Source organism: Leuciscus leuciscus (assembly GCF_965113295.1).
Source record: "Leuciscus leuciscus genome assembly, chromosome: 6".
NCBI classification, from domain to species: Eukaryota; Metazoa; Chordata; class Actinopteri; order Cypriniformes; family Leuciscidae; genus Leuciscus; species Leuciscus leuciscus.
In genome coordinates, this window is record NC_138730.1 from 15,921,155 (window position 1) to 15,945,665 (window position 24,511).

The 24,511-nt window shown below is 39.0% G+C and overlaps 2 protein-coding genes across 4 annotated transcripts in view; one reads left to right on the plus strand and one right to left on the minus strand.

The window, feature by feature from the left end:
• Positions 1-589: 589 nt before the first annotated feature.
• On the minus strand, positions 590-12,051 carry yme1l1b (YME1-like 1b). Its single transcript, XM_082172574.1, has 18 exons — positions 11,884-12,051; positions 10,513-10,638; positions 10,106-10,286; positions 9,131-9,223; positions 8,914-9,023; positions 7,935-8,085; positions 7,724-7,807; positions 6,195-6,368; positions 5,795-5,947; positions 5,467-5,599; positions 5,319-5,381; positions 4,862-4,974; positions 4,576-4,731; positions 4,331-4,482; positions 4,096-4,222; positions 3,855-3,928; positions 2,039-2,125; positions 590-1,923 (listed from the first exon to the last, which is right to left on the minus strand). Exons 1-18 carry the CDS (start codon positions 11,914-11,916, stop codon positions 1,774-1,776), a joined length of 2,160 nt encoding a protein of 719 aa, XP_082028700.1. The 5' UTR covers positions 11,917-12,051; the 3' UTR covers positions 590-1,773.
• An 8,209-nt stretch (positions 12,052-20,260) lies between these two features.
• Positions 20,261-24,511, plus strand: part of mib1 (MIB E3 ubiquitin protein ligase 1) — a 74,751-nt gene continuing 70,500 nt past the window's right edge. For 2 of the 3 annotated variants that reach the window (XM_082173946.1, XM_082173948.1), the window contains exons 1-2: positions 20,261-21,553; positions 22,553-22,724. In XM_082173946.1, coding sequence (XP_082030072.1) covers positions 21,325-21,553; positions 22,553-22,724 — 401 coding nt within the window. In that variant the 5' untranslated portion in view covers positions 20,261-21,324. The remainder of the gene's footprint in view (positions 21,554-22,552; positions 22,725-24,511) is intronic. The other variant, XM_082173947.1, reaches the window with a different exon arrangement.

The window sequence follows — 24,511 nt, forward strand, 5'->3', positions numbered from 1 at the left end:
AAACTGTGTGATTTGTAGACCTGGAAAAGCTATGCAAATTATTTAAAAAAATAAAATAAAATAAAAATCATGGACATTTTTAATTAAGATTTTTCGTTATTTCAGGCTCTAAAATATTACATCATACATTACAATACATTACCTACACACGAATGATTGGAAAAGTCATTGATCACTAAGAGTGTAAACCTTGAAGAACATTGTGATTTTAAAATATTTTATAATTATTTTAATACATTGCCTCCTAGTTTATGTAAATAAAACAAAACAACAGCAGATCGTTATTACAGAGGAGGTACCAGAAATCTCTTGGCTGAAATAAAGGACCTTAAAATATAGTCTCGGACAATTTAGGGGCCTTGTAGCCAAAGGGTTGAGAAGTACTTCCTTAAATCACGTGCACTCTAAAGGAGAGGCTCTTTTAATTTGGGCGAGTGGGCAAACAGTTAGCAACATACTAAACACTACCTAGCCATATACTATATTGTGGCACCAACTTTTGCATCACTCGCACGTTCTTCAGAAAATAGAAAACCTAGTTTGCAGTTGTTTGGTTGTGTAAAATGATAATGTTCATAATACATGAAAATAACATTTATGCAGAGTTTTATTATGTTTCCTTTATTCAGTCCAGCTCCCGTTCATTATTAAATGTGCAATAGCATCAACCGAAAAATAATTTTAAATGACAAAGCAGGCAAAAAATCTGACTAAAATCAATTTATACACTTATATACAATGATTTCATTTTCAATTTTATTGATTACAAATATTTACTGTATGTACACAACTAAAATGAGCTTGGATAAAAGGCAAACATACATGGAGGCAAGGTAAACTCATAGAGGAGTATGCTGTACATGAATAAATAATATGTAGAATAAAGCTGAATAAACCCAATGTAACCACTGGAACCCGAGAAACAAACATCGAATATGAATGAATATTTCATTTTGGTCTTCCTTTTGTTTTATGATTGGTGTGTATAACCAAACTGATGGAAGACAGGAAGCATTTAAACCTATAATATGGATGATATTCCAGATTGTATAAAAATAGTCTTGTGTAGTTCATGAAAGTGCAGAAACCGAGCATGAACTACAGGAGTTTATTGATCACCGTGAAGTTGATCTAGGAAACATATTGTCAGAAAGGTTATCTAATAACACACTGGGGTTCTAGGTATAAACAAAAAGTGACTAAAACTGTTCTGAAGCAGCATTGTTCACAAGCAGATATGATCAAATGCATCACATAAACAAACATGTTTCAGTACCAAAGGGCTTTGAAACATTCCAGTCCCTCCGTGAGAAAATACATTCCCTTACATTTCTCAAAGGCCACCATGAAACACACACTTAGTCTGGCTCAGACAACTAGGTCAAAAGGTAGACAGTGATTGTTCCTGACTTTACGGTAAACTGAACTATCACTTACAGCTTAAGGATTTATTCAAAATGAGTTTCTGCTTCACTATCAATAAGGAAGAACCTACAGTTAACGGTACAGAAAAAACCTGAAATTTACTAAATGAGTTGAATTCTCACAAGATCAATTTCTTTGGAAATAAAAAGTCCATGGAGGTGTTTGTGTTACACCTTCCTTATAAGCATGTAAAATTGAAACTAATTTCAATTCAGAGATCTGGCTCAAAAAAAACAAAAAAAAATACAATTTTAGCAATGGGGAGAGTAGGCCTACCAAGCTCTTGGTTGCATATGTACATTTATGTCTTTTAGGGTTCCATTGTCCGTTTCTTGGTCCTGGTGACCTTCATCTGCCTTGAGGGTCTAATGCCTTTCCCTCCAAGACCAACTGGATCTCTTTGGCATCCAAGGTCTCATACCGCAGTAAAGCCTCGGCCAGATTTTTGTGCTCTTTAGCCCGGGACTTTAAAAGCACTTTAGCACGCTCGTAGGAATCCTAGAAGCAAGCAAACAAATATAAGAGTCAAAAACGACGGTAGTCAGTGTGAATCAAATGTTTCATTACTGATGTGTTAGTAGAGAGGACAGAGCTCGATCAGAAGAGAGTTTACCTTCAGAAGTATCCTGACTTCCTGTTCAATGGCCGCCTGCGTTTCTGGGCTCTGCTTGGTGAGGTCAGCGTATGTCATGACACCCAACTATTATACAAGAGAAGATAGAGAGAGAGATTGGTTTATTTAATGCCATGTCAGCATCTAAGGCTATTTTCATGGCAAAAATTAAATTACAGAAATACAAACCTCATAAATACAATAAAACCAAGCAAACCAACACAAGCCATATTATATTTTTTTATTTTTAATTAACATATGATAAAAAATCCAATACCTTTTCAGGCAAAATCTTACTAAAGTCCTTAAGTGAAATAAGTTCATAAAAGAGCATTCTACTTGTATTAAACCCAGGACAGTCCAATGATATATGTTGAACAGAGAGGGGAATCTTACAAAACATGCATAAAGTTGGGTCTTCAGCTTTAAGCAAAAAAGCATGGGTCAAACTTGTATGACCTATACGACATCTGGTGAATACATACAAGAGAAGTCCAACAAGGAGTAAGTTAACATGTTTCTAAGCTATTAATGAAATACACAAGTTTTAAGACTAGGGTTCCAGCGGAAAGACCTAGGGGTGTGTTGGTTGCTAGGGTATCCGTGGAAATATTTATTATTTAACAATTTTTACTATTTCACTTTGTTTTACTAAGACTGGTGGGAATCCGTAAGATTAATCACAACTATTTTATTCTATTTTAGGCAATTGCAGATTCTATTTTAACTAGTTTTAGTACAGTGCCAATATAAAAGCTAATTATACAACTTATTATAAAGCACCCAGCAAAATACACAAAAAATGGGTAAAATTTTATGGTGCTTTCAACCGTTACAGGATTATATAGAAATACTACAGTTTATAATATACACTAGAGCTGAATGATTCTGGAAAAATTGAGGATTTTTTGGGTTTAAAATAGAGATCACGATTGTGAACGGATAATTAAACAATATAACGTAATTTACTAGAGGTTCTGACAAAATAGTAATTGCTACAGTCGATTTAAAATAATATATGGTTTTTTTTAAACTATATTATTATATATTAATTTGAATTAATTATAAAAAAATCTGTTTGATCGAACGGTTCACTCATAAATTGAATGAATGATTTAATGATAAATACTAACAGTCACTATGGTCGCCACCTACTGGTTTTCAGATGTAATTGATACAATCTTTATTTGAAGCATCTTTCTTTTATTTTGATAGCTTCCGTAGACATCAGTGTTTATATCCGACCTATAAACATTTATCCCAGTATTTCTGTGATAATACGAATTATTGTAAGCCAGAAATAATGATATTATTTGTGAAGCTGTTTCATACCTATTAACATGACAACTGCTCTCTCTGGGCCAACGCAGATCTGAATGTTCGCTGTGATCGCACTTGTCAAAGGATTAATAGAAACTGGCGAATCACTGTCATTTGGGAATAAGATCGCGTAGGTGTTTGAATCGAGATCACAATCTTTTAACCATTAATCATGCAGCTCTAATATACAGTAAACTGTTTTTTTGATTTTCCTTTTGATGGATTCTGGAAATTGAAACTGCGTTATTCGTGAAGGCTACATGTGATTCTGCCTTGGAGTATGTGTCAAATCTTTGAAGGCAGCATCATTATCACTAACATAAACTTCCTTATAGAAGATTTTGAAACGGGTATTAAAAAGAAGAACTCTGGACTGTACGACTAGTTTTACAAAATGTCTGCACCTTTTATCATTTATTACTATACATGCAAAGTCTGGCTTGAGGCCTGAAACCATATTTCAGCACCCAGAGATGATCAGATAAATATGACAAACCTTTTCACTCATTCCAAATCTGGTCACCATCATTTTTGCAATTTTTGTAGCGCTGTCAAAATCACTTGATGCTCCTATATGAAAACAACAAAACATTACACAGATCAAACTCGGTGCCCTCTTACGTATTTGCATAATATGAAAAACACTAAACATTCCATGTACTTACGGCCGGGTCACTCAAATGTAATTAATGATTGAAATACACCGCAATACCAGAGAAAACAGTCCTGCAACCTACCAGTAGTGATATTTTCACTGCCAAAAATGAGCTCCTCAGCCACTCGGCCGCCCATGCTGACGTCCATCTGAGCCAGAAGCTGAGCACGAGTTTCACTCCAGCGGTCACTCTCTGGAAGCATGGACACCTACAGAGAAGAGGAAAGACTGGTAACTTAAATAAAACTCATACCCATAGGTGAACACACAAGGCCTCTCAAGCTTTAGATTCTGATGACGAATTAGCATGTACTCACGTGACCCAAAGTGGGGCCTCTCGGCATAATGGTGGCTTTATTTATGGGCATGGCACCTTTGGTGTAGTATGCAATAATAGCATGGCCTGACTCGTGGTACGCTGTAATTTCTTTATTCCTCTGATCAATCTCTGCACTCTTGCGTTCTGGGCCTGAGGAGGGAGCAAGTGAATGGAAAACTCAAGGTATCCATTCATCCTGAGCAAAGTTTACTTTATCATGCAAAATGAGTTAGAGGCTCTTACCCATCAGTATTTTGTCCTTAGCAAACTCCAGCTCCTTCATGGTCACCATGTCTTTGCCGTCCACAGCGGCCCGAAGAGCAGCCTGATTCACAAGATTCTCCAGCTCGGCCCCGGAGAACCCCACCGTTCCTCTAGCAATGACCTCTGCCTCCACAGCTAATGTCCAGAAAAGACAACAATCCTACTTTACTTGCTGTATTATTACCTTCTTTTTTTTTTTACCGTACAACATTAACAGTTTAGAATCTTGTAAGTTTAAGAAATGAGTATTTAACATGCCACTCACCAGAGTCTACTTTAATTTTTTTAAGGTACCACTTGAGGATTTCAGTGCGGCCCTTCACATCCGGTCTGGGGACGGTGACCTGCATATCAAAACGGCCTGGCCGGATCAGAGCACTGGGGAACAAGACAGCATTCAGATTCAATTCACTTCACATTCATTTGTATAGCGCTTTTCACAATACACATCGTTTCAAATGCAAAATGCATGTCTACATTACAATTTAGAGTGATCTGTCATCAGAGGTGACTGTGTCAAGTTATGAATTTCAGAAATGTGCAAGTACAAATCACACAGTTAGCTAATAATGTATTAATTTCAACAATGTATCAAACAGATCTTCTGACCAATCAGCAACTTTATATGAGAAATAACCCCAACAAACTCAGACATACATATCTTATTATGTATCGTAAACCAACCCTTTAGTATTTAGATGTTTGAAAAGAAATCTACATACGTATCCAAAGCTTCTGGGAAGTTTGTTGCTCCGATTATGATGACGCCTTCATTTGGCTTAAACCTGCAGATGTTAAACACCAAAGGTTAGTGATCACAAACTTTCCACTGGAACGCAGTCATCAAGTTCGTTAGGTTGCATGGCTCACCCATCCATCTCTGCTAGAAGCTGATTGATTGTCTGTCTAGAATAGGGGTGCATGGGAGACTCAATCCTCTTTCCTCCAACACTATCCAGCTCATCAATGAAGATAACACAAGGAGCGTTAGCTTTAGCTTCCCCTAGAGGACAAATGCAGGAGAACTGCTTTAACATCTGTAGCAGTCATACAATCATTCATTCACCAATTAGGCATAAGGGAGTGCTTTTGGCTACTTTCACATTCACAGGACTCAGAATCAGGCACATAGTATGGCCTACATGATCTATAAACAATCATGCTGGAATTGTGATTTAGAGTGGCACTATGTACTCACTGAAAAGGTTTCTGATACGACTGGCACCAACCCCAACAAACATCTCATCAAACTCGGAGCCAGATGCGTAGTAGAATGGCACATCTGCCTCGCCCGCCACGGCACGGGCCAACAGGGTCTTTCCTGTACCCGGAGGCCCAACCAACAAGATTCCTGGAAAAAACACACAAGTTAATGTGGTAGGAGAAACCTAAAGCTGCCAAATACAAGCAGTGTGGAATTTTGTTTAAGAATTAAACTTTTGATTTTACTTGTGGAGAACTGTGTAAAAATTCGTCAAAAATGTATTCCACAGAACAAAGTCATACAGGTTTGGTGAGTAAACAATGGTACAATTTAAATATAACTATTTATTTAAATGGTTCTGGCTTGGAGCCTTTTGTCAAATGCGAGCTCTTGCCTTTAGGAAGCTTTCCTCCCAAAACGGTGAACTTCTGAGGGTTCCGGAGAAACTCCACCACCTCCTGCAGCTCGTTCTTAGCCTCCTCCGCACCCTTCACATGCTCGAAGGTGACGTTCTTCATCTGGACAGGGTCCACTGCCGAGTCCAGGCCTGATGTGGTTCGGAATCGCACTGTCCGGAATGGTTACATTATAGTTCACACTCCAAACACACACACACACAGCAAGCACTAGGGGCAAGCCAGCTAAGTAACCATTGCTAACGGTTTTCAATCCAAGCCCAAAAGCAGCACGATTCTGGATAAATTGAGAATCACGATTTTCTTGTTTCAAACAGAGATTACGATTCTCACACGATTCTGAATAGACAACTAAACAAAATAACGTTCTGACAAAATGTCAATTGCTGCAGTCTATTTAAAAATGTAAAAAAATCGGTTCGAATGAATGATTCAATAACTCACTCATAATGACATAAATTGTTTAATTACTGGATGAATCGTGTTTTTAACAAATCCCTTGAATGAATGATTCAATGACTCACTCAGAAAGACTTCACTTGTTTCATTGCTGGATAAATCATCTCTTGAATGAATGATTCAATGACACAAACATGTTTTAACAGTCACTTGTCGCCACCTACTGGTAACAATGTAATTAATTCGATACAGGTTTAATAGACACAGGCGTATAGTTGTTGTTTAGGAATGAGATCGCGTGGGTGTTTGAATCAATATCGCAATCTTTTAGCAATTAATCGTGCGGCTCTACTTGAAACCTCTCAAATGATTCAGATTTTACATTCAAACAATTGGCAAACTTGGCACACAGGACATGAACTATCTGCTTGCTAAGTCACAACATATCAAATGCGTTTTCCGGGTCCAAGCCTCCACTGCATTTCAATAGAGAGCACTATCTCAAGAGTCGTTAATGAGCACTATTTACTTATTTAAAGCAACATTTAAGCTAAGCTTGTACTCTACAGTCTCCGGGCTCATGATGTCCTGGACACCACTATTTTAACGATTCATAAAAGATGAATCACTGTCTGGCCATTGGAGATTTAGATATGGAGATAAAGGTTAGGATCATGATTTTTTTTTTGGTAGTATTACAGCACAGCGCACTTGAGTGTATATTGGCAGCATTTGTTGTTTATGTTGGCATCTGATAGAGCATTTGGACCCAGAATTGATGTAAGACTTAACAAGCAGATACTCAACTTTAGGGCTGGAATACACAACATGATTTAAAATGAACACTATGTCATACACTTGTTGACTTTGCAAAATGGTTACAGAGAAAAACTGGGCATCATGTACTAAATGACTCAAGATCCAACAATAGTAGACTTTCAATCCATTCCCAAAACAACAAACTCTGTTATTTTGACCAGTTTTTACCTATCATACACTATTCGATTGTCTGCGAAATCTGTCAAATCACAAATCTTTTGTGTAGTGCATTTCAGCCTTTAGTTAGAGAGGCAAATCAGACATGCAGAAGTTTCTTTGGATTATTTACCTGATAAGAAAGGTGTTTTTGAGAGTCCATACAAGCCCAACAGCAAAAGCACCAATAGTATCAGTCGCATCCTCCTTAGTGACTCTATTGAAGATGATGACATATGTTTTTTATACAATAAATAATGAGAAAGGAAACACTCATATCAAGTTGAAAACCTTCTAACATTCATTCAAAATTCATCATTTGTTATTTATCTAAGACGACGTGCCTTGTGTTCTCTGTGTTAGGGCCTGAGCTTTAAGGAAGCCCTCAGCAAAACCAGTCTTAAAAGCATCATGTTGCCCATCAGGAATATTTTTGTTTTTAAGGAGCTTGTCCAGAGTTTCAACATCTGGCCCTTTGTCTCGTGTGAGGAAACCCTAACGGACAAAAATATAAATAACATTGTAACACCAATATAAACTTTAGCAAATATACATTTACAATGTAGTGAAAACATACTAAAGCATTATATTTGAAATCAAGCAATACAACCAAAATTGTCATAATTTACTCGTCCTCATGCCGTCCCAAAACCTGTTGCCTATGTCTTAATTTCTTCGGTGGAAATCAAAAGGAGGGCTTTTATATATGGTTACATGCCATTAAGACAATGGCTTATTCCAGGGATTGTGCAAAAACCACAGTTCTGAAACATCCTGTAAATGTGAAGGTTGTTTTTCTTTACGCTGTTTAAAGGGTTAGTTCACCCAAAAATAAAAATTCTGTTATTAATTACTCACCCTCATGTCGTTCCAAACCCTTAAGGTTTGCACACAAAAGGTTTTCTCGTTGCTTCATAACATTACATTTGAACCACTGTAGTCACATGGACTATTTTAGGTAGTCTTTACTACCTTTCTGGGCCTTGAAAGTTGCAGTCTATGGGTGGTCATTATTTTTGATTTCATCAAAAATATCTTCATTTGTGTTTGTGTCTTACGGGTTTGGAATGACAGTAATTAATGAGTGAACTGTCCCTTTAAGGGAGTTACGACATCTAGGTTTCTGCAGGGAGTGACTCTCATGTGGTCATGTAGTTGAAATGTTTTGAAGAATTGTCACCCACAGAAGAAAAAGTCATACATTTTTGGAAGGATATGAGGGAGAGAACATCATGAAAATTAAATTTTTTGGGTGCATCTCTTCATGGAAATAAACACATCAGGCTAATTATATCATTCCAAAGGAAGCACTGTGTGGGTGACCTTCATAAACGATGGTGTAAATCCCTCAGGCTCGGCTGAACTGTCTAAGCCTCCCTGTAGACGCCGTGTTTTGGACTTCAGAGTTTTAAAGCCTCGATTTTGGACCAACACTGAAAAACACAATTTCAATTTGATGAACATGAGCGGCCAACACAGATTATAATTTTAAAATGATGCTGCCTGTTGTGAAAACTGAATAATAAACTGTACACATTACATGGCAAATACTGGAGATCTGTACATAGTGTTTGGAGAGGAGACTTGTTTTGCCTGGAGAAGACAGGAGTAACACCACCCATTCTGGAAAATCCTGAATAAGAGAGAAGAAATTAATCTGTTAATTCATCAGACAAATATGGAAGCTTGTTTCCGCCACGGAATAAAACATTAAAAAGGTAATGTGACTATCTCACAATTCTGACTTTTTCACGTAAAGTCAGAATTGTGTGATATAAAGTCACAGTTGTGTGTTACAAAGTCAGAATTGCGTGATATAAAGTCAGAATTGTGTGTTATAAAGTCAGAATTGGGTGTTATAAAGTATATGAATAATGTTTTATATTTAGAGAAATAAACTCGCAATTTGGAGTTTATTAAATAAAATAAAAAATTCTCAGAATTACATGTTTATATCTCGCAATTCCGACTTTATAACACTCAATTGGGAGATATAAAGTCAGAATTGCATGATATAAAGACGCCATTGCGTGTTATAAATTATTGTTCCCCTTAGAATTTGACTTTTTATCTCGCAATTGCAAAGTTATATCACAATTCTGACTCTCGCAATTCTAATAAATAAAGTCGCAATTATCTTTTAAAATGTTTTATTCTGTGACGGAAACAAGCTTCCATAGATAAGAGATTCATCATGAGAAAGCTGAACAATCAAATAAATAGCCTAAATATTCAAGGTTTCAATTACAGCTCCGACAATGAACTATTGTGAATCCCGTTATGAAAATAGAAAACTGGCACCAGAAAATGCTGGAAAAGCACTGAAGAAACAACAACCTTCGCAAGGAACGTCAACGAATTATAATGTGATGGAATCAAAATACAAAAGAAATATACAGCAAGTTCTACTATGTGAAATTGATAATAAAAAAACAAGATTACAAAATAAAAGAAAATCAACAAAGCTTCTGATTTCCGTCTTTGGTTCAGGTTTCAAGAAAGCGAAGTGTCTCACCATGTTTGTTGTGAAAGAAAGAATCTGCGGAGAGATGGGAAGTCCTCCAGATGTTTGTCTCGGCCCTCGGTTGTGATGGCGAGTCCTGCTGAGAAACACGGGGCAGAAGCTTCTCCACCAGCTCATCTAGCTGACCGACTCCTAGATCTGTCAGACCTAAATCCCTGAGCGTCAGTGACGGCTTCCCAGCGCAACACCACACATGCAGGATTTAAAGAGGAAGAACTGTTAAGCTTCAGAACAGCACACTTCATTTAAAAGCTGATAACATTCAACTGATCCGTTTTAGGAGCACACTTCCATAAAAAAGCTAATGATTGGAAGGAACAGAGGGGAAAAAACTCCAATAACCTACATGTGTACTAATATATATATATATATATATATATGATGTTAAATGTAATCACCTCTGTGCTGTTCAGCTCTTGTTCTGGGCTGTTCTCTCTGTGTTTGTGCTTGACTGAAGTGTTGCTGCTCACTGAACCCGTCAGAGAATGCAGAGCGTTGATGAGGTGACTCAGCTGGACTGTTACCTGACAAAAACACAACAAAACCAAAGCATTTCTTCTTTAATGTCCTGGGAAATAACTTTTTTTTATTTTTTTATTATTATTTATGCATGTAAGGGTAACATCAAAACTATCCTACACACCTTTAACCAGGCCTTCAACATACGTTTTTTTTTTTTTTGTGCTTTTCAAATGCCGTTTAAAAGATTAGATTTGATAGATTTACCCTTGACTCGTCCCAGGGTAAAGTTTCAATCTCAAAATATGAAATTCATACAAAATATGAATATTTAATCATTATTATTTTATTAATATTTTGAATTAGCTTTTAGTTTTATATTTTTAGTTATGCTGATTTTAGTTTAATTTTGTTATGTGCTAATGTCATTTTATTGAAAGTATTGCTATTTAGGTTTAATTTATTTATACTTCAGTTTTAGTTTAATTGTATTTATTTCCAGTTAATAACTTTAGTACTTCAACTTAAATGTATTTCTGTTTATTGCCAAATGAACATTTCTCATTTTTATTTAGTTTAAATTGTTCAACTAACATTTATATTTATAATAACCCTGATTTCACCTTCAGTTTTGCCCCTAATGAAAGTTTTATCCAAAATTTGTGTACTTGTTTATCAAGGAAACAGCATCAGTAGATCTGAGTAGATAGAAATGTAAAATATAAAACACATTTGAGAAATGTGGGGGGAACATCATTTGTGAACAATATTGTGAGTCTTTTCATATAAAACGGCATTAATATATATATATATATATATATATATATATTAGTAGTATTATTTTTACAATATTATTTAACTGTGTGCTTTTAGCTATGAAATTATTCTAAGCAAGATATTATTTACTTTGAAGTCGATTATGAAAACATAATTTCCACAACTGAATCTATTAAACATAATAATATACTATTTAACTCATCTGAGACATTGTGGTGGATTAAATATTCATGACTTTTCATGGAAAAATACTCTTGTGCTATAATGTTATGATTATACAAACAATGATAAACACGACCTATCAATAACACAGTAACGTTAACGTTAATCAAGTCAGCTGCAGCAATAATGACTGAACTAATAATATGAGACATGACGTTGACTTTTCAGCGTGATGTTTAAAAGCTATTTTCTCAGATCTTGAGATTACAGACACACAGTTCTGATGTAACTGTTAAGTGCTAGCTAACCAGCTAGCCTGCGTACATGGAAAGTTATGAAACGAGCTGTCCTTAACAAATGTGATTTGATACCTGTGGCTGTAGTGAAGTAGAAAGAGAAAACATTTCCGATTAGCTGATGACAAACTCTTTTGGACAACGTGAGTTTATTGATTTGGAGTTACATGTAATGTCCTCCACCGGTGTCCCCTCTTCCGTTCAACTAGCCTCGCTGAAACTGCGGACTGCGGAGACTCACCAGCATTACATTATTCAACATCCGGCATGGAGGATGACAAAATAAAAGTCTTAACTGCTGCGTTGCCCAATGCCTACTATCCTGTTGCCTTATCATCATAATTTACTCATCTTCGAATATCTATGCTTTTCTTCTTCTGCAGAATTAATCTTGGAGTTAACTTTAATGTTAATTTATACGTTTATTCATTCTTTATTCTTAATGATACATCACATTTATACATTTTATCTTAACAATAAATGTCAATAATTCCATCCCTTTACCTTTGATCATGACAAATGCATATAAGGTATATGCCTGATTAAGGTCATGAGACCGAAATGTTGCTAATATATATTTATTGATCCTTTTTGCAAGTATTAATAGTGTGCAGGATTTCCTTTTTTTATTTATTTTTATTTTTATTATTTGTTTGGTCTTCTCTCCTACGCACCTATATAACCTGCAGGTGTGCAATAGTAATTGTTAATTTATTATTATTTTTTAAATGGTTTGGCATTGTGCAAAATTATTACAAATTAGTGTTGATGCTACATAGCCTAATCCTTTTCTATTGATATAGCCTATGTTTCCTTATTATAGTTTATAGTTAGAGCAATGATGCGTACATGAGTTCCATCAACGCCTCCAACAACTCCATGGAAGCTTGCAAACCTCATAAAAGTAGCGTGCTTTTGGTTTGAAGATCAGTTAGAAAGTCAACTAGATGTACCGCATCGCGGTACAAAATATGACCGCCGCTCAGGCCTGCACTGGCTTTCCACAAAAATAAATGACGTGGAGTAATCTGGCTGTATTGCGTGTTTATGTATATACCTAAAAAAAGTAATAGTATGTGCATGTCTGTCTGTGTGTGTGTGTGTGTGTGTGTGTGTGTGTGTGTGTGTGTATATGTGTGTGTATATGTGTGTGTGTTTGTGTATGTGTGTGTCTGTGTGTGTGTGTGTGTGTGTGTGTGTGTGTGTGTGTGTGTGTGTGTGTGTCTGTGCGTGTATGTATGTGTGCGTACATGTGTGCGCGTGTGTGTTTGTGTGTGTGTGTCTGTGCATGTGGATTTGTTTGTGTGTGTATGGGTGTGTGTCTGTGCGTGTGGATGTCAGTGTGTGTGCATGCTTGCGTTTGTTTGTATTCCTGCATGTGTGTGTGTGACAGTATCATCCTAAACCAGCAACCCTTCGCTCAACAGCACCATCTACAGGCCGATGAGTGTACAGTCACTAAATGTGCACATAAATGAATTTATTTTATACCCCCCCATGGATGAAATTCTACAAAACTTAGCAGAGGATACCCCCAGAGGATGTCAAGTTAATCATACACATGAAATATGGTGCAGTTCTGAACATCTCCACTGAAGATAGGGGCGATTAAAGCAGAATAATATTGCATTTTCATTTTTTATGGGAGGGGCGCAAATCACAAATGAGTGATTATGGGCTAGGTTGATGTGGGCCCTTAAGAGCAACATACCATAAAAATTTCTTCATCCTCGGTGCCAAATTTCATGTTCTTCGGTGCTTCGGTGTCCCTGGTATCGTTGACGAAAAATTTACGGGGGCCCCAGAGCGGGGGGGGAAGTGGCCCCCGGGGACCAAACGAAATTTTTCCGTAAAAGTCTAGTAGACCAACATACCATAAACATTTCTTCATCCTCGGTGCCACGGTTCAGGTAGTTATTTAGGAAAAACTGCATTTTTTTGGTTTTGGGGGGGCCCAGCGCAGGGGGGGAGTGGCCCCCGGGGACCAAACGAAATTTTTCCGTAGAAGTCTAGTGGGGCTACATGCCCACCAAATTTCATGTTCCCCGGTGCTTCGGTGTCCCTGGTATCGTTGACGAAAAATTTACGGGGGCCCCAGCGCGGGGGGGGGGGAGTGGCCCCCGGGGACCAAACGAAATTTTTTCGTAAAAGTCTAGTAGACGAACATACCATAAAAATTTCTTCATCCTCGGTGCCACGGTTCAGGTAGTTATTTAGGAAAAACTGCATTTTTTTGGGTTTGGGGGGGCCCAGCGCGGGGGGGGAGTGGCCCCCGGGGACCAAACAAAATTTTTCCTTAGAAGTCTAGTGGGGCTACATGCCCACCAAATTTCATGTTCCCCGGTGTTTCGGTGTCCCTGGTATGGTTGACGAAAAATTTACGGGGGCCCCAGCGCGGGGGGGGAAGTGGCCCCCGGGGACCAAATGAAATTTTTCCGTAAAAGTCTAGTAGACCAACATACCACAAAAATTTCTTCATCCTCGGTGCCACGGTTCAGGTAGTTATTTAGGAAAAACTGAATTTTTTGGGGTTTGGGGGGGCCCAGCGCGGGGGGGGGAGTGGCCCCCGGGGACCAAACGAAATTTTTCCTTAGAAGTCTAGTGGGGCTACATGCCCACCAAATTTCATGTTCCCCGGTGTTTCGGTGTCCCTGGTATCGTTGACGAAAAATTTAAGGGGGCCCCAGCGCGGGGGGGGAAGTGGCCCCCGGGGACCAAACGAAATTTTTCCGTAAAAGTCTAGTAGACCAACATACCATAAAAATTTCTTCATCCTCGGTGCCACGGTTCAGGTAGTTATTTAGGAAAAACTGCATTTTTTGGGGTTTGGGGGGGCCCAGCGCGGGGGGGGAGTGGCCCCCGGGGACCAAACGAAATTTTTCCTTAGAAGTCTAGTGGGGCTACATGCCCACCAAATTTCATGTTCCCCGGTGTTTTGGTGTCCCTGGTATCGTTGACGAAAAATTTAAGGGGGCCCCAGCGCGGGGGGGGAAGTGGCCCCCGGGGACCAAACGAAATTTTTCCGTAAAAGTCTAGTAGACCAACATACCATAAAAATTTCTTCATCCTCGGTGCCACGGTTCAGGTAGTTATTTAGGAAAAACTGCATTTTTGGGGGTTTGGGGGGGCCCAGCGCGGGGGGGGAGTGGCCCCCGGGGACCAAACGAAATTTTTCCTTAGAAGTCTAGTGGGGCTACATGCCCACCAAATTTCATGTTCCCCGGTGTTTCGGTGTCCCTGGTATCGTTGACGAAAAATTTAAGGGGGCCCCAGCGCGGGGGGGGAAGTGGCCCCCGGGGACCAAACGAAATTTTTCCGTAAAAGTCTAGTAGACCAACATACCATAAAAATTTCTTCATCCTCGGTGCCACGGTTCAGGTAGTTATTTAGGAAAAACTGCATTTTTTGGGGTTTGGGGGGGCCCAGCGCGGGGGGGGAGTGGCCCCCGGGGACCAAACGAAATTTTTCCTTAGAAGTCTAGTGGGGCTACATGCCCACCAAATTTCATGTTCCCCGGTGCTTCGGTGTCCCTGGTATCGTTGACGAAAAATTCAGTAAGGTGAAAAAAAAAAAAAAAAAAAAAACTTTGACAATCCCTATATGACCGCTTTCGCTAGCTATGCTAGCGGCGGTCATAATAAACAGCCATTCAGTAGTGGCCAAAAGTGTTGGAAAATTGACATATTCACCCTTTTTCCAAATATTATTAACAATATGTTAAATATTTTGTAAGCACATTTTGTAGTTGTGCTTTAAATCAGTTGTTTTAATTGTGATAACACAATGAAACATATCAAATCACACAAATAAATTATGAACATGCAAAAACAAGAGAGAGCCAGTGAAATATTAATAACTGATTATGTTGTTGTCAGTGTAATCTTTTCCCTGAGCTTTTTTTGTTTTTCTAAAACCTGTAGCTGTAGTTTGCCTTTTTTGTCAAATCATTTTTAATAATGAATTTTAAAGAATTTTGACATAGGCTACTTAAGACAAAAATTGGTTACACTTTATTTTAAGGTGTCATTGTTACAGTGTAATTATACAGTAACAGTACATGTAAGTACTGAGTAATATTAATTAACAACATGTACTTACTTTTAATGGATTAGGATTTGGGTTTAGGGTTAGTTGCATATAATAAATGCATATTTTACTGTTATTACTATGGTAAGTAAATGTAACATATGTAACAAGGACACAAATAAAGTGTTAGCCAAAAAAATTACTTTATACTTTAAACTTTATACATACGGCCCCAGGTCTGAAAACCATATCTGAGTGGGCCAGAACGGGGCCTAGATGTCCCACTTCGTGCGCTGGAACTCTGAGCAGAACCGCTGTGAGTAATCAAATCAGTGGGAAGGCATAAAGTCTGGTCCTGGGCCACTCCTGAGCCAGAGCATCTATTCCCAGAGGCAACGAAGGAGAAAGGAAGAACCAGAGCGGGCAGTGCGTAGTCATTCTCGAAGCAAACAAATCCACCTCGGCTCGCTCAGCCAAGCCTCTGCCATATGAGGCTCACTACTTGAGGGTGCAGCCTCCACTCCACTCCGGGTTCCAAGTCCTGCCTTGGATGTAGATCCGCTCCCAGGTTCAGGTGCCTTTGAATGTGAACTGCTATGACTGACTGAAACTTGGTCTGCACCCAAAGAAGGACACGCTTCGCCAGCCTGTACAGGGGACGAGAACGTAGCCCTCCTTGGCGATTCAGGTACGAGACCACAGTCATGTTGTCCGTCCTAACCTATATGTGATAACCCTTCAGATAGGATAAGAATCGTTTGAGTGCCAGAAACACTGCCAGTATCTCCAAACGATTTATGTGTCAACCACGATACACCTCTTTCCAGACTCCAAAAATCGGTTTGCGACAACATGCCCCCAGCTGGACTCCTCTGCGAAGGAGCGGGTTTCTCGTCCACGGACTCAAGAGCGTGAAAGCCTCAGCACGTGATCATAACTGGCAAAGAGGTGAGATCCATTGGCTTTTGGTCCACTATTGAAATGGTCTCATGTGGAGCAGGCCCAACTCAACCACAGGGGACGCTGCTGCCATAAGACCCATCAGTCTGTGGCATAAATCCACGTGGACTAGACTTCCTGTCCTGCACTGACTCAGACAGCAGTGTAACGACTGAACACATGCCGGAGACAGCCGTGCCCGCATCATGCGATAGTCTAGATCCACGCCCAGAAAAGTCATTCGCTGACATGGTAGCAACACACTCTTTTGAAGGTTTATGCATAAACCCAGGCTCCTCAAATGACTGAGTACCAAGTGTCTGTGAACTATTGCCAAATCCTGAGATTGAGCTAATATCAGCCAATAATCCAGGTAGTTCAAGATCCGGACAACGGGGCCAGAACCGCATCTATAAACTTTGTAAATGTTCTAGGAGCCAGAGCCAGTCCGAATGGAAGAACGTGGTATTGATAAGCTTTGTCCTCGAAAGCGAACCTGAGGAACTTCCTGTGTCTCTTGACAATCTGGATGTGGAAGTACGCATCCTTTAGATTGATGATCACAAACCAATCTCCGGTTTGGATATGAGACAAAATGGACTTTAACGTCAGCATTTTGAATCTTCTCACTCTGAGCACACGGTTTATGTGATGTAAGTTCAAAATCAGACGCAAACCACCATTCTTTTTGGGCACAACAAAATAACGGCTGTAAAAGCTGGACTCCATCTGAGTGGGGAGTATTTCTTTCATAGCCCCTTTCTCTAAGAGTGACAAAATCTCCTGACTCAAAGCCGAGACCTCCCAAGGACGCACCGTTGTGGGAAGGATCCCGCCGAAAGGAGGTGGGCCTTTCCTGAATTGGATGGTGTAGCCGTAACACCCATTGTGAGATCTCGGGCAGGTGCTACCAAGAGGCCAAGTACTCTGCTAGGGGCGTTAACCGTTCTATTTTTGGAACCTGCCGAACTGCCGCTGCCAGTACATTCACTGATTCCAGAAAGCCTCTGGCGTCTGTAGAAACAGGAAGCACATGTGGAGTGACCACGGCTGAACTTTTTGTTATAAACAGGTTTCCCTGCATAGGGCCCCGAGGCACATAAGTGGTGGGAACCTCTGAAACAGGAAACTGTCCCATCGCCCGATCGGGCTGACCGACCACGTTGAACGTGGGGGCTTTGAACGCCGTCTTAAACAGGCCATGCGCACATGACCCTAGGGCTTTTCCCTGAAATCCGAAACCAGGAACGCACAGAGTGTCTGAGGCATTGCTCGTCGAGAAGGCTTGGCCTAAAACCGCCCGAAACGCAATCTGCGGCGGGACAGTTAAGACCGGAACCAGGAGGCTGCAATGAGAGATGAATATGCTTGAGTGGTTTGTTCAAACTTTCCAATGGAGGGACCTCCGGGTGGAGGTCTTGGAAGAAGGAGAGAGGATTACGGGGCTGGGCTGGGGTGTGGCTGGTCAGAAATCGGTCGTCCAGCTTTGACTGGGTCTGATTTTGAGCGCTGTCCCATTCTAGCCGCAGCTTATCTACAGCGTGAGTAACAATGACTAATAGCTCACTGTATGACGGGGAAGTGCGTTTCTCCTGTCCGCTTGGAGAGGGGAACTGCACAAATCGCCCTCTGAAACATCCTATCAAATCCGTGCTTGCAAAGTCCGTGCTTGAAATCTGTTCAGCACAATCCTCTCGTTCGTTAATATTGTCAGGGTCTTAATCGGGCTCGAAATGGTTTGAAATTGACGCCATCTTTAAAATTTACATCTGAGTAGAGCTCGCAGTTATGAAGGGATGGGACATTTCCCAAACATGCACCAAGTGCTGCCAATCACAACACACTGGGCCAGCTAGCCAATCACAGCACATTTCGTATTTCAGAAGGAGGGGCTTCATCGAAAACTTCGCGTTCAACCAGACTGGGGAGAGAGGAGCTGTAATAATGTAAAATATGTGAAAAATAATGTGGGGTTTTTGTGGGGGTTTTTTACAATCAAGTATGAAAACATATTCTAGTACACCCCAAAAACAAAATCAAGACTTTGTAAAAGGGCATAATAGGACCCCTTTAAACCTGTTAAATGAAAATAGAAGTGGGATCACAACATTCATTGGTTCAGTATAATAAAACTTGTAATACTTACTGTTCTCTCTTAATATGTACCCTGACAAGTCAAGGAAGATCTTAAAAGTTAAAAAAGACCATAAAGTATTTAAAACAAGGATACTTTTCGTGAATATTGAATCTAATTTTGTCATTTTAATTTTTTTTCAATTGTTTATTTGAATAGCCTATATAAAGGCAGCTCTCTACAAGAAATTAAACCGCTGGTTGTCTGTTAACTTTCTCACAACTTGCTCCCTCTACAGGCTACAAGTGGAATATTGTAACAGTGTGCTAGAACCATAGGGCTAGAATGTGTGAAGCAAAGATCTAACGAGCAAGAATGAGCAAGTAAAAACAACAACAACAACAAATTATATATATATAAATAAAGTAATTTTAATGTGGGTGTGAGTTCTACTTTAACAACTAACAGAAATCAAACCTATCAAAAACCTGGATTCTAATGGGTAAAAAAAAAAAAAAAAAAAAAAAAAAAACTTTTAAAAAGTGGAATGGTTTCTGTAAATCCAGTATTCAAAAGCTGTTTGGGTCTTAGTTTTCAGTAACTAGTGGCTAGTCTGTCTGTGCAATTGCACAAACCCTAACGTATACAGTATAAGCAGTAGGCTTTCTTTTTTTTTTACATTTATTCAGAATTCTCTGCTTTTATTGTTAATTTTATATCTTATAAATTATATTTTTACTTCTTATGCATATGTTGTGATTTTATGAATATTCTAATACATTTTCTATGTGAAGCACTTTGCTTTCATTGTGTATGAAATGTGCTTTATAAATAAACTTGCCTTGTCTAAATTATTAATAATTTATTGCCATTGTGTGAATAATATGTAATCATGTAATCAGTCAAAAGTAGTCTGATTGCAAGTATTTTAAAATGTAATGTATTCTAATTACAAGTACTTCATTTTTGGAATCTGATTATGCAATCCAGATTACAATAGTTTTATATATGATTGTTAAATTTGTCTTAATATGAAATATACATTTAATATGTGGTCTTAAATGAAGAAATGCATGCCTGAGCTCAGCGAAATCAGTGCTACTGAGAAACTGACTTTGATTTGTATTTGACCCTGAAGTTACATCCAGCATCTAGGATTTAGGTTTTAATAATAACAGAAAAAAATCATTCCATACAGAGCATTTGAATGATATATTGTGATGTGAAATAATTTTTTTAAATACACTACTGCAATATAATATAAATATATAATAATGATGCTTGATAATGACACACATTGAGAGTGAAAGAACGGGACAGACCCCACAAATTCTTTTGTGTCTGGGCTCTGCTCACTTTAAATCCTGACGTGACGTCATTTTACGCCACGGGAACTGCTTGGATCCCAAACAGTCCCACCTCCACTGGCTCGAGCTCTGAATCTGATTGACAATAATGGCGACGCGATCGTCTTGAGTTGCACCTCAATGAAACATCTCTCAAGAGCGCATTTCACCAATCCTTTGTCATTACCTGGGCTTAAAGATCGCTTTTAAGGATATCTTGCAGAAATCATCTCCGGATCCTTTTCGATCAGGAAATATTAAGTTCTGCTGCTGGTGTAATTTTTTTTGGGAAAGCACTAACAAAGGTCTCTTCATCCGTGGCGATGTGGCTGCTGTTTACAGACCCGTGCGTGCATTTGTTTCGGGCATGAAGAAATGCGATTACTTCACCTACAGCCATTCGTTTAGCAATCCTGTTTCCATTAAAAACCAGGAAGCTTTGGTGAAGGTGGATTAGCTGCACTGGAAGCTCTTCTGCCGTTTGCAGACGCTTTTCACGGACAGCGGCTCGCGCAGACCTTCGGGATCGCGTCACGCGAAGTTGGACCATCTGTTGAACGTTTGCGAACGCACGGCAAAGTTCGCAAAACAATTTAGTACATTACACGATAAAACAACGATTCTTTTTTTCTAAACCGAAAGTTTTTGTTGCGTTTTTGCTAACGTCAAGTAACCGCTCACAACTTTAGGAAGGTATTAGCTATAGCTGGTTAGCCCGGACTAGCTAACTGGCCTTTGCTAAAAAAAAAAAAACGGGGCGTTAGAGACTGAAATTGACCGTTTTGCCAACATTTTCCACAACATTGCTGTCAGTATAATTGGGAATTACCAAGTAAATTTGCTTACTCTACCACGCAAACAACTTAGAGGTTACATTTATATGTCGCCTATGTAACTAATAGTTAACTATAAATGTTTAGTCAGTTTATCAGTAGACATAAATTTTTTATGAATTAAGCAAACAAGGGCAAAAAAACCTTTTCTTGTCCATACCGCTAAATTGTCCTCTTTCACTGGCCATTGACACATATGTAAGACGGGACGAATTAGTTCATTTATAACCATATTTTCTGAGCTGGCTTAAGGGCTAGTCATAATTAAGTTACATATAATCGTAACGTCTGCTCGTAAATGACCACCGGGAGGAATAACCGAGTCATGATGGAAGGAGTGGGGGCTCGAGTTATCCGCGGTCCTGACTGGAAGTGGGGTAAACAGGACGGGGGAGAGGGGCACGTCGGCACCGTCAGGAGTTTTGAGAGTCCGGAGGAGGTGGTGGTGGTTTGGGACAACGGCACCGCCGCCAATTACCGCTGCTCCGGAGCCTATGATGTGAGGATATTGGACAGTGCGCCCACAGGTGAGTGAGACTGCTTACCCCAGTCTAGGACTGATCCGGTCAGGTGCGTCTGTCACGTGACAACAACACCACATTGATTTGAACGTTAAACGCAAAATAGCTTTGTCTTAAATGTTTTAGGTTACTTTTGACCTGGTTCGTTCATCACATTGATCAAGGATTATTTTGTACCGTATTCATATATAAAACGACTAGAAAATATATTCTTTATACAATTTATTTATTTATTTTAACGTGTTCTTGTGACACGTTACAAATAGGCTACTTGTATTAAGAATAACTATAAATTAGGCATGATTACATGCAACTAACCCTAAACCTAACCCTATAGTAAGTACATGTACTTACTGTATAATGTATATTTACACTGTAACAGGGATACATTAGAATAAAGGGTTACACTTTATTTTAAGGTGTCATTGTTACAGTGTAATTATATATTTGAGTACTGAGTAATATTAATTAACTACATGTACTTACTATAGGATTAGGGTTTGGTTGAGGGTTAGTTGCAATGTAATTATGCATAATTTACTGTTATTACTATGGTAAGTAACATATGTAACAAGGAGACTGTAAAATAAAGTGTAACCAAAAATAGAATTTATATAAAAATATTAAGAAAGAAAATACATTCCATTCTGTATCAACAACATGAATGAAGTGCATGAAACTGGGGTTTTGGAGGAACTGCAGGGGATTTGTGATGAAAAGCTAATAATTACTTAAAAAATTATATTTTATTTGTATACCTGCATGTCAAGTGACCATTAAAAACATCTGAGAATCAATAAGTTATGAATAATTTACTGTCATTGTGTGAATATGTAATCATTGAATTAATAAAGTAATTGTAATCTGATGAGTATTTTACAAAGTAATATAGGCTAATCTGACTACAAGTAATTTTTGGAATCGGAGAATGTACCGGTAATCCAGATTACAAATGCAGGTGGAAGTCGACTCCCTTGTCATATGCGTGCAATTGCGATGTTTCAGGAATCAAGCACGACGGCACCATGTGTGACACCTGTCGGCAGCAGCCCATCATCGGGATCCGGTGGAAATGCGCAGAGTGCACCAACTATGACCTCTGCACAACCTGTTACCATGGTGACAAACACCATCTGCGCCACAGGTTCTACCGCATCACCACCCCGGGTAGTGAGAGGTGAGTGTGGCTTTCCTCCCTGTGGTCTTCACTCATTGACATTATTCCCTCTGTGGATGAGGGCGCTTCTCTGGACAGTTTCAGACCCAGCATGCAACATTTTCTTCAGTTATGGGCTGTGTTGCGCAGCGACAGGTACGGCAGGATTTCAGTGGGACTACCAACGTTTAATTGGTGGCGCAGACCAGTTTGCATCATTGGTCGGAGTGTGTGTCAACAATCTAAATGCAAGCTACCTTAGGTCTCAGTTGGATAGTGCATGACGTTAAAGCCGGCCCACTGGTCTTGATTTTGTTGGTTTTGACTTGAGGGACATTGCACTGTCATGTCGACCTGCGCCCAGTTGTAATTAAAGTCTCTGGAGAAGAAGAATCCAGATTCGGAAATCACAAGGTTTGCTATCCAGGATCAGCTAACGCATCTTGCTTTTGTGCATTTTTATTAAGCAACATTAGATAGGATCACCCTGGTCCAGATACATACATGTATCATTTTATGGGGACAACATTTTTTTTCTTTACTGTTCTGAAAGGCTTCATAGATGGCCAACTTCATCTACAGTACATTATCACTGTCACAGTTAAACAAATCAAGTGAAAATGCAAATGTTGTATTATTTCACCATATTTTAAAGTGTTATTACATTTTGTTCCCAATGTCCATCCTGAATCAATGATGCTATCCCTAATATCCTCCCAAAAAGATTTGAACGACACATACTAAAGTGTCTGACTTCACATTGAAATCTCTACTACCGACTAGGGATGTCAACGATTAATCGACGATCGATTAATTGTCGATAATACATTTAATCGATACAACTTATCGATCATCGATTAAGCAGGTCTTCATGCGCGTGCGCGCTGCTCAACCGCATAACATGTAAAGCGAGCGCGCCGGAGTTATGTTTGGGACCATTTTACACCTTCATCATGACTATAAGTTTGCGTGTGCATTCGCAGCCTTTTGTTTTGTGCAAATGTAAGTTGTAATACTGTTTATTTTCTGTAGGCCTATCTATATCTGATTTATCTCATATTGGATGCATTTGGTTAAGAATTAACTCTGTAGTAAAGCGTCAGCTTCAGCGCGCGCAGCTCAAACGGCAGTGCACGACTAATAATGACTATTGGGACTGTAATATCACATAACATTATAAAGAGAACAATATTGTAATAAAACATTGTGAATTATTTGGGTTTAGTTACTGTGTCACGTTGCTCCAGGAAGAGCGCGTCCACAACATGAGTAGTTCTGAATGAATGGCACGTAACTTAGTTCAAGTTCACTTGTGCATGAATTTGCGTCATTTTGTGCAGATATAATTTGTAATGTTATGTTTATTTTGAATATACCTGATTAATCTCATATAGGATGCGTTTCTTTTAGATAAATAACGTGCTAGCAAAGTGCTCCAGTTTAACGGTAGCAGATTCATTCAGCGCGTGCAGTTGTTCCAGGAAGAGCGCGTCCACAACAGTCACACATTCTAAGCGCATATTAGGCGGCGTTGGTGACACGTTGTATTAGTAGTTATATTTGATTATTAAATAATTAATTTAATTATCAATCACATCGAAACATTTTACAATCCTACTAGCCCTTTATTTATATTTAAAACCATTCTAATTGATTTGGTGAGGAACGTAGCGTTTTGAGCAGCATTTGCAGACCCTGTCATGCTGTCATAGCCACTGCAGTAGACGCATATCGCAGTATTAAGGCTAACGATTAATCGATTAATTGATCGTTAATTTAAACGACGATCGATCATGGGATTTTGTGAA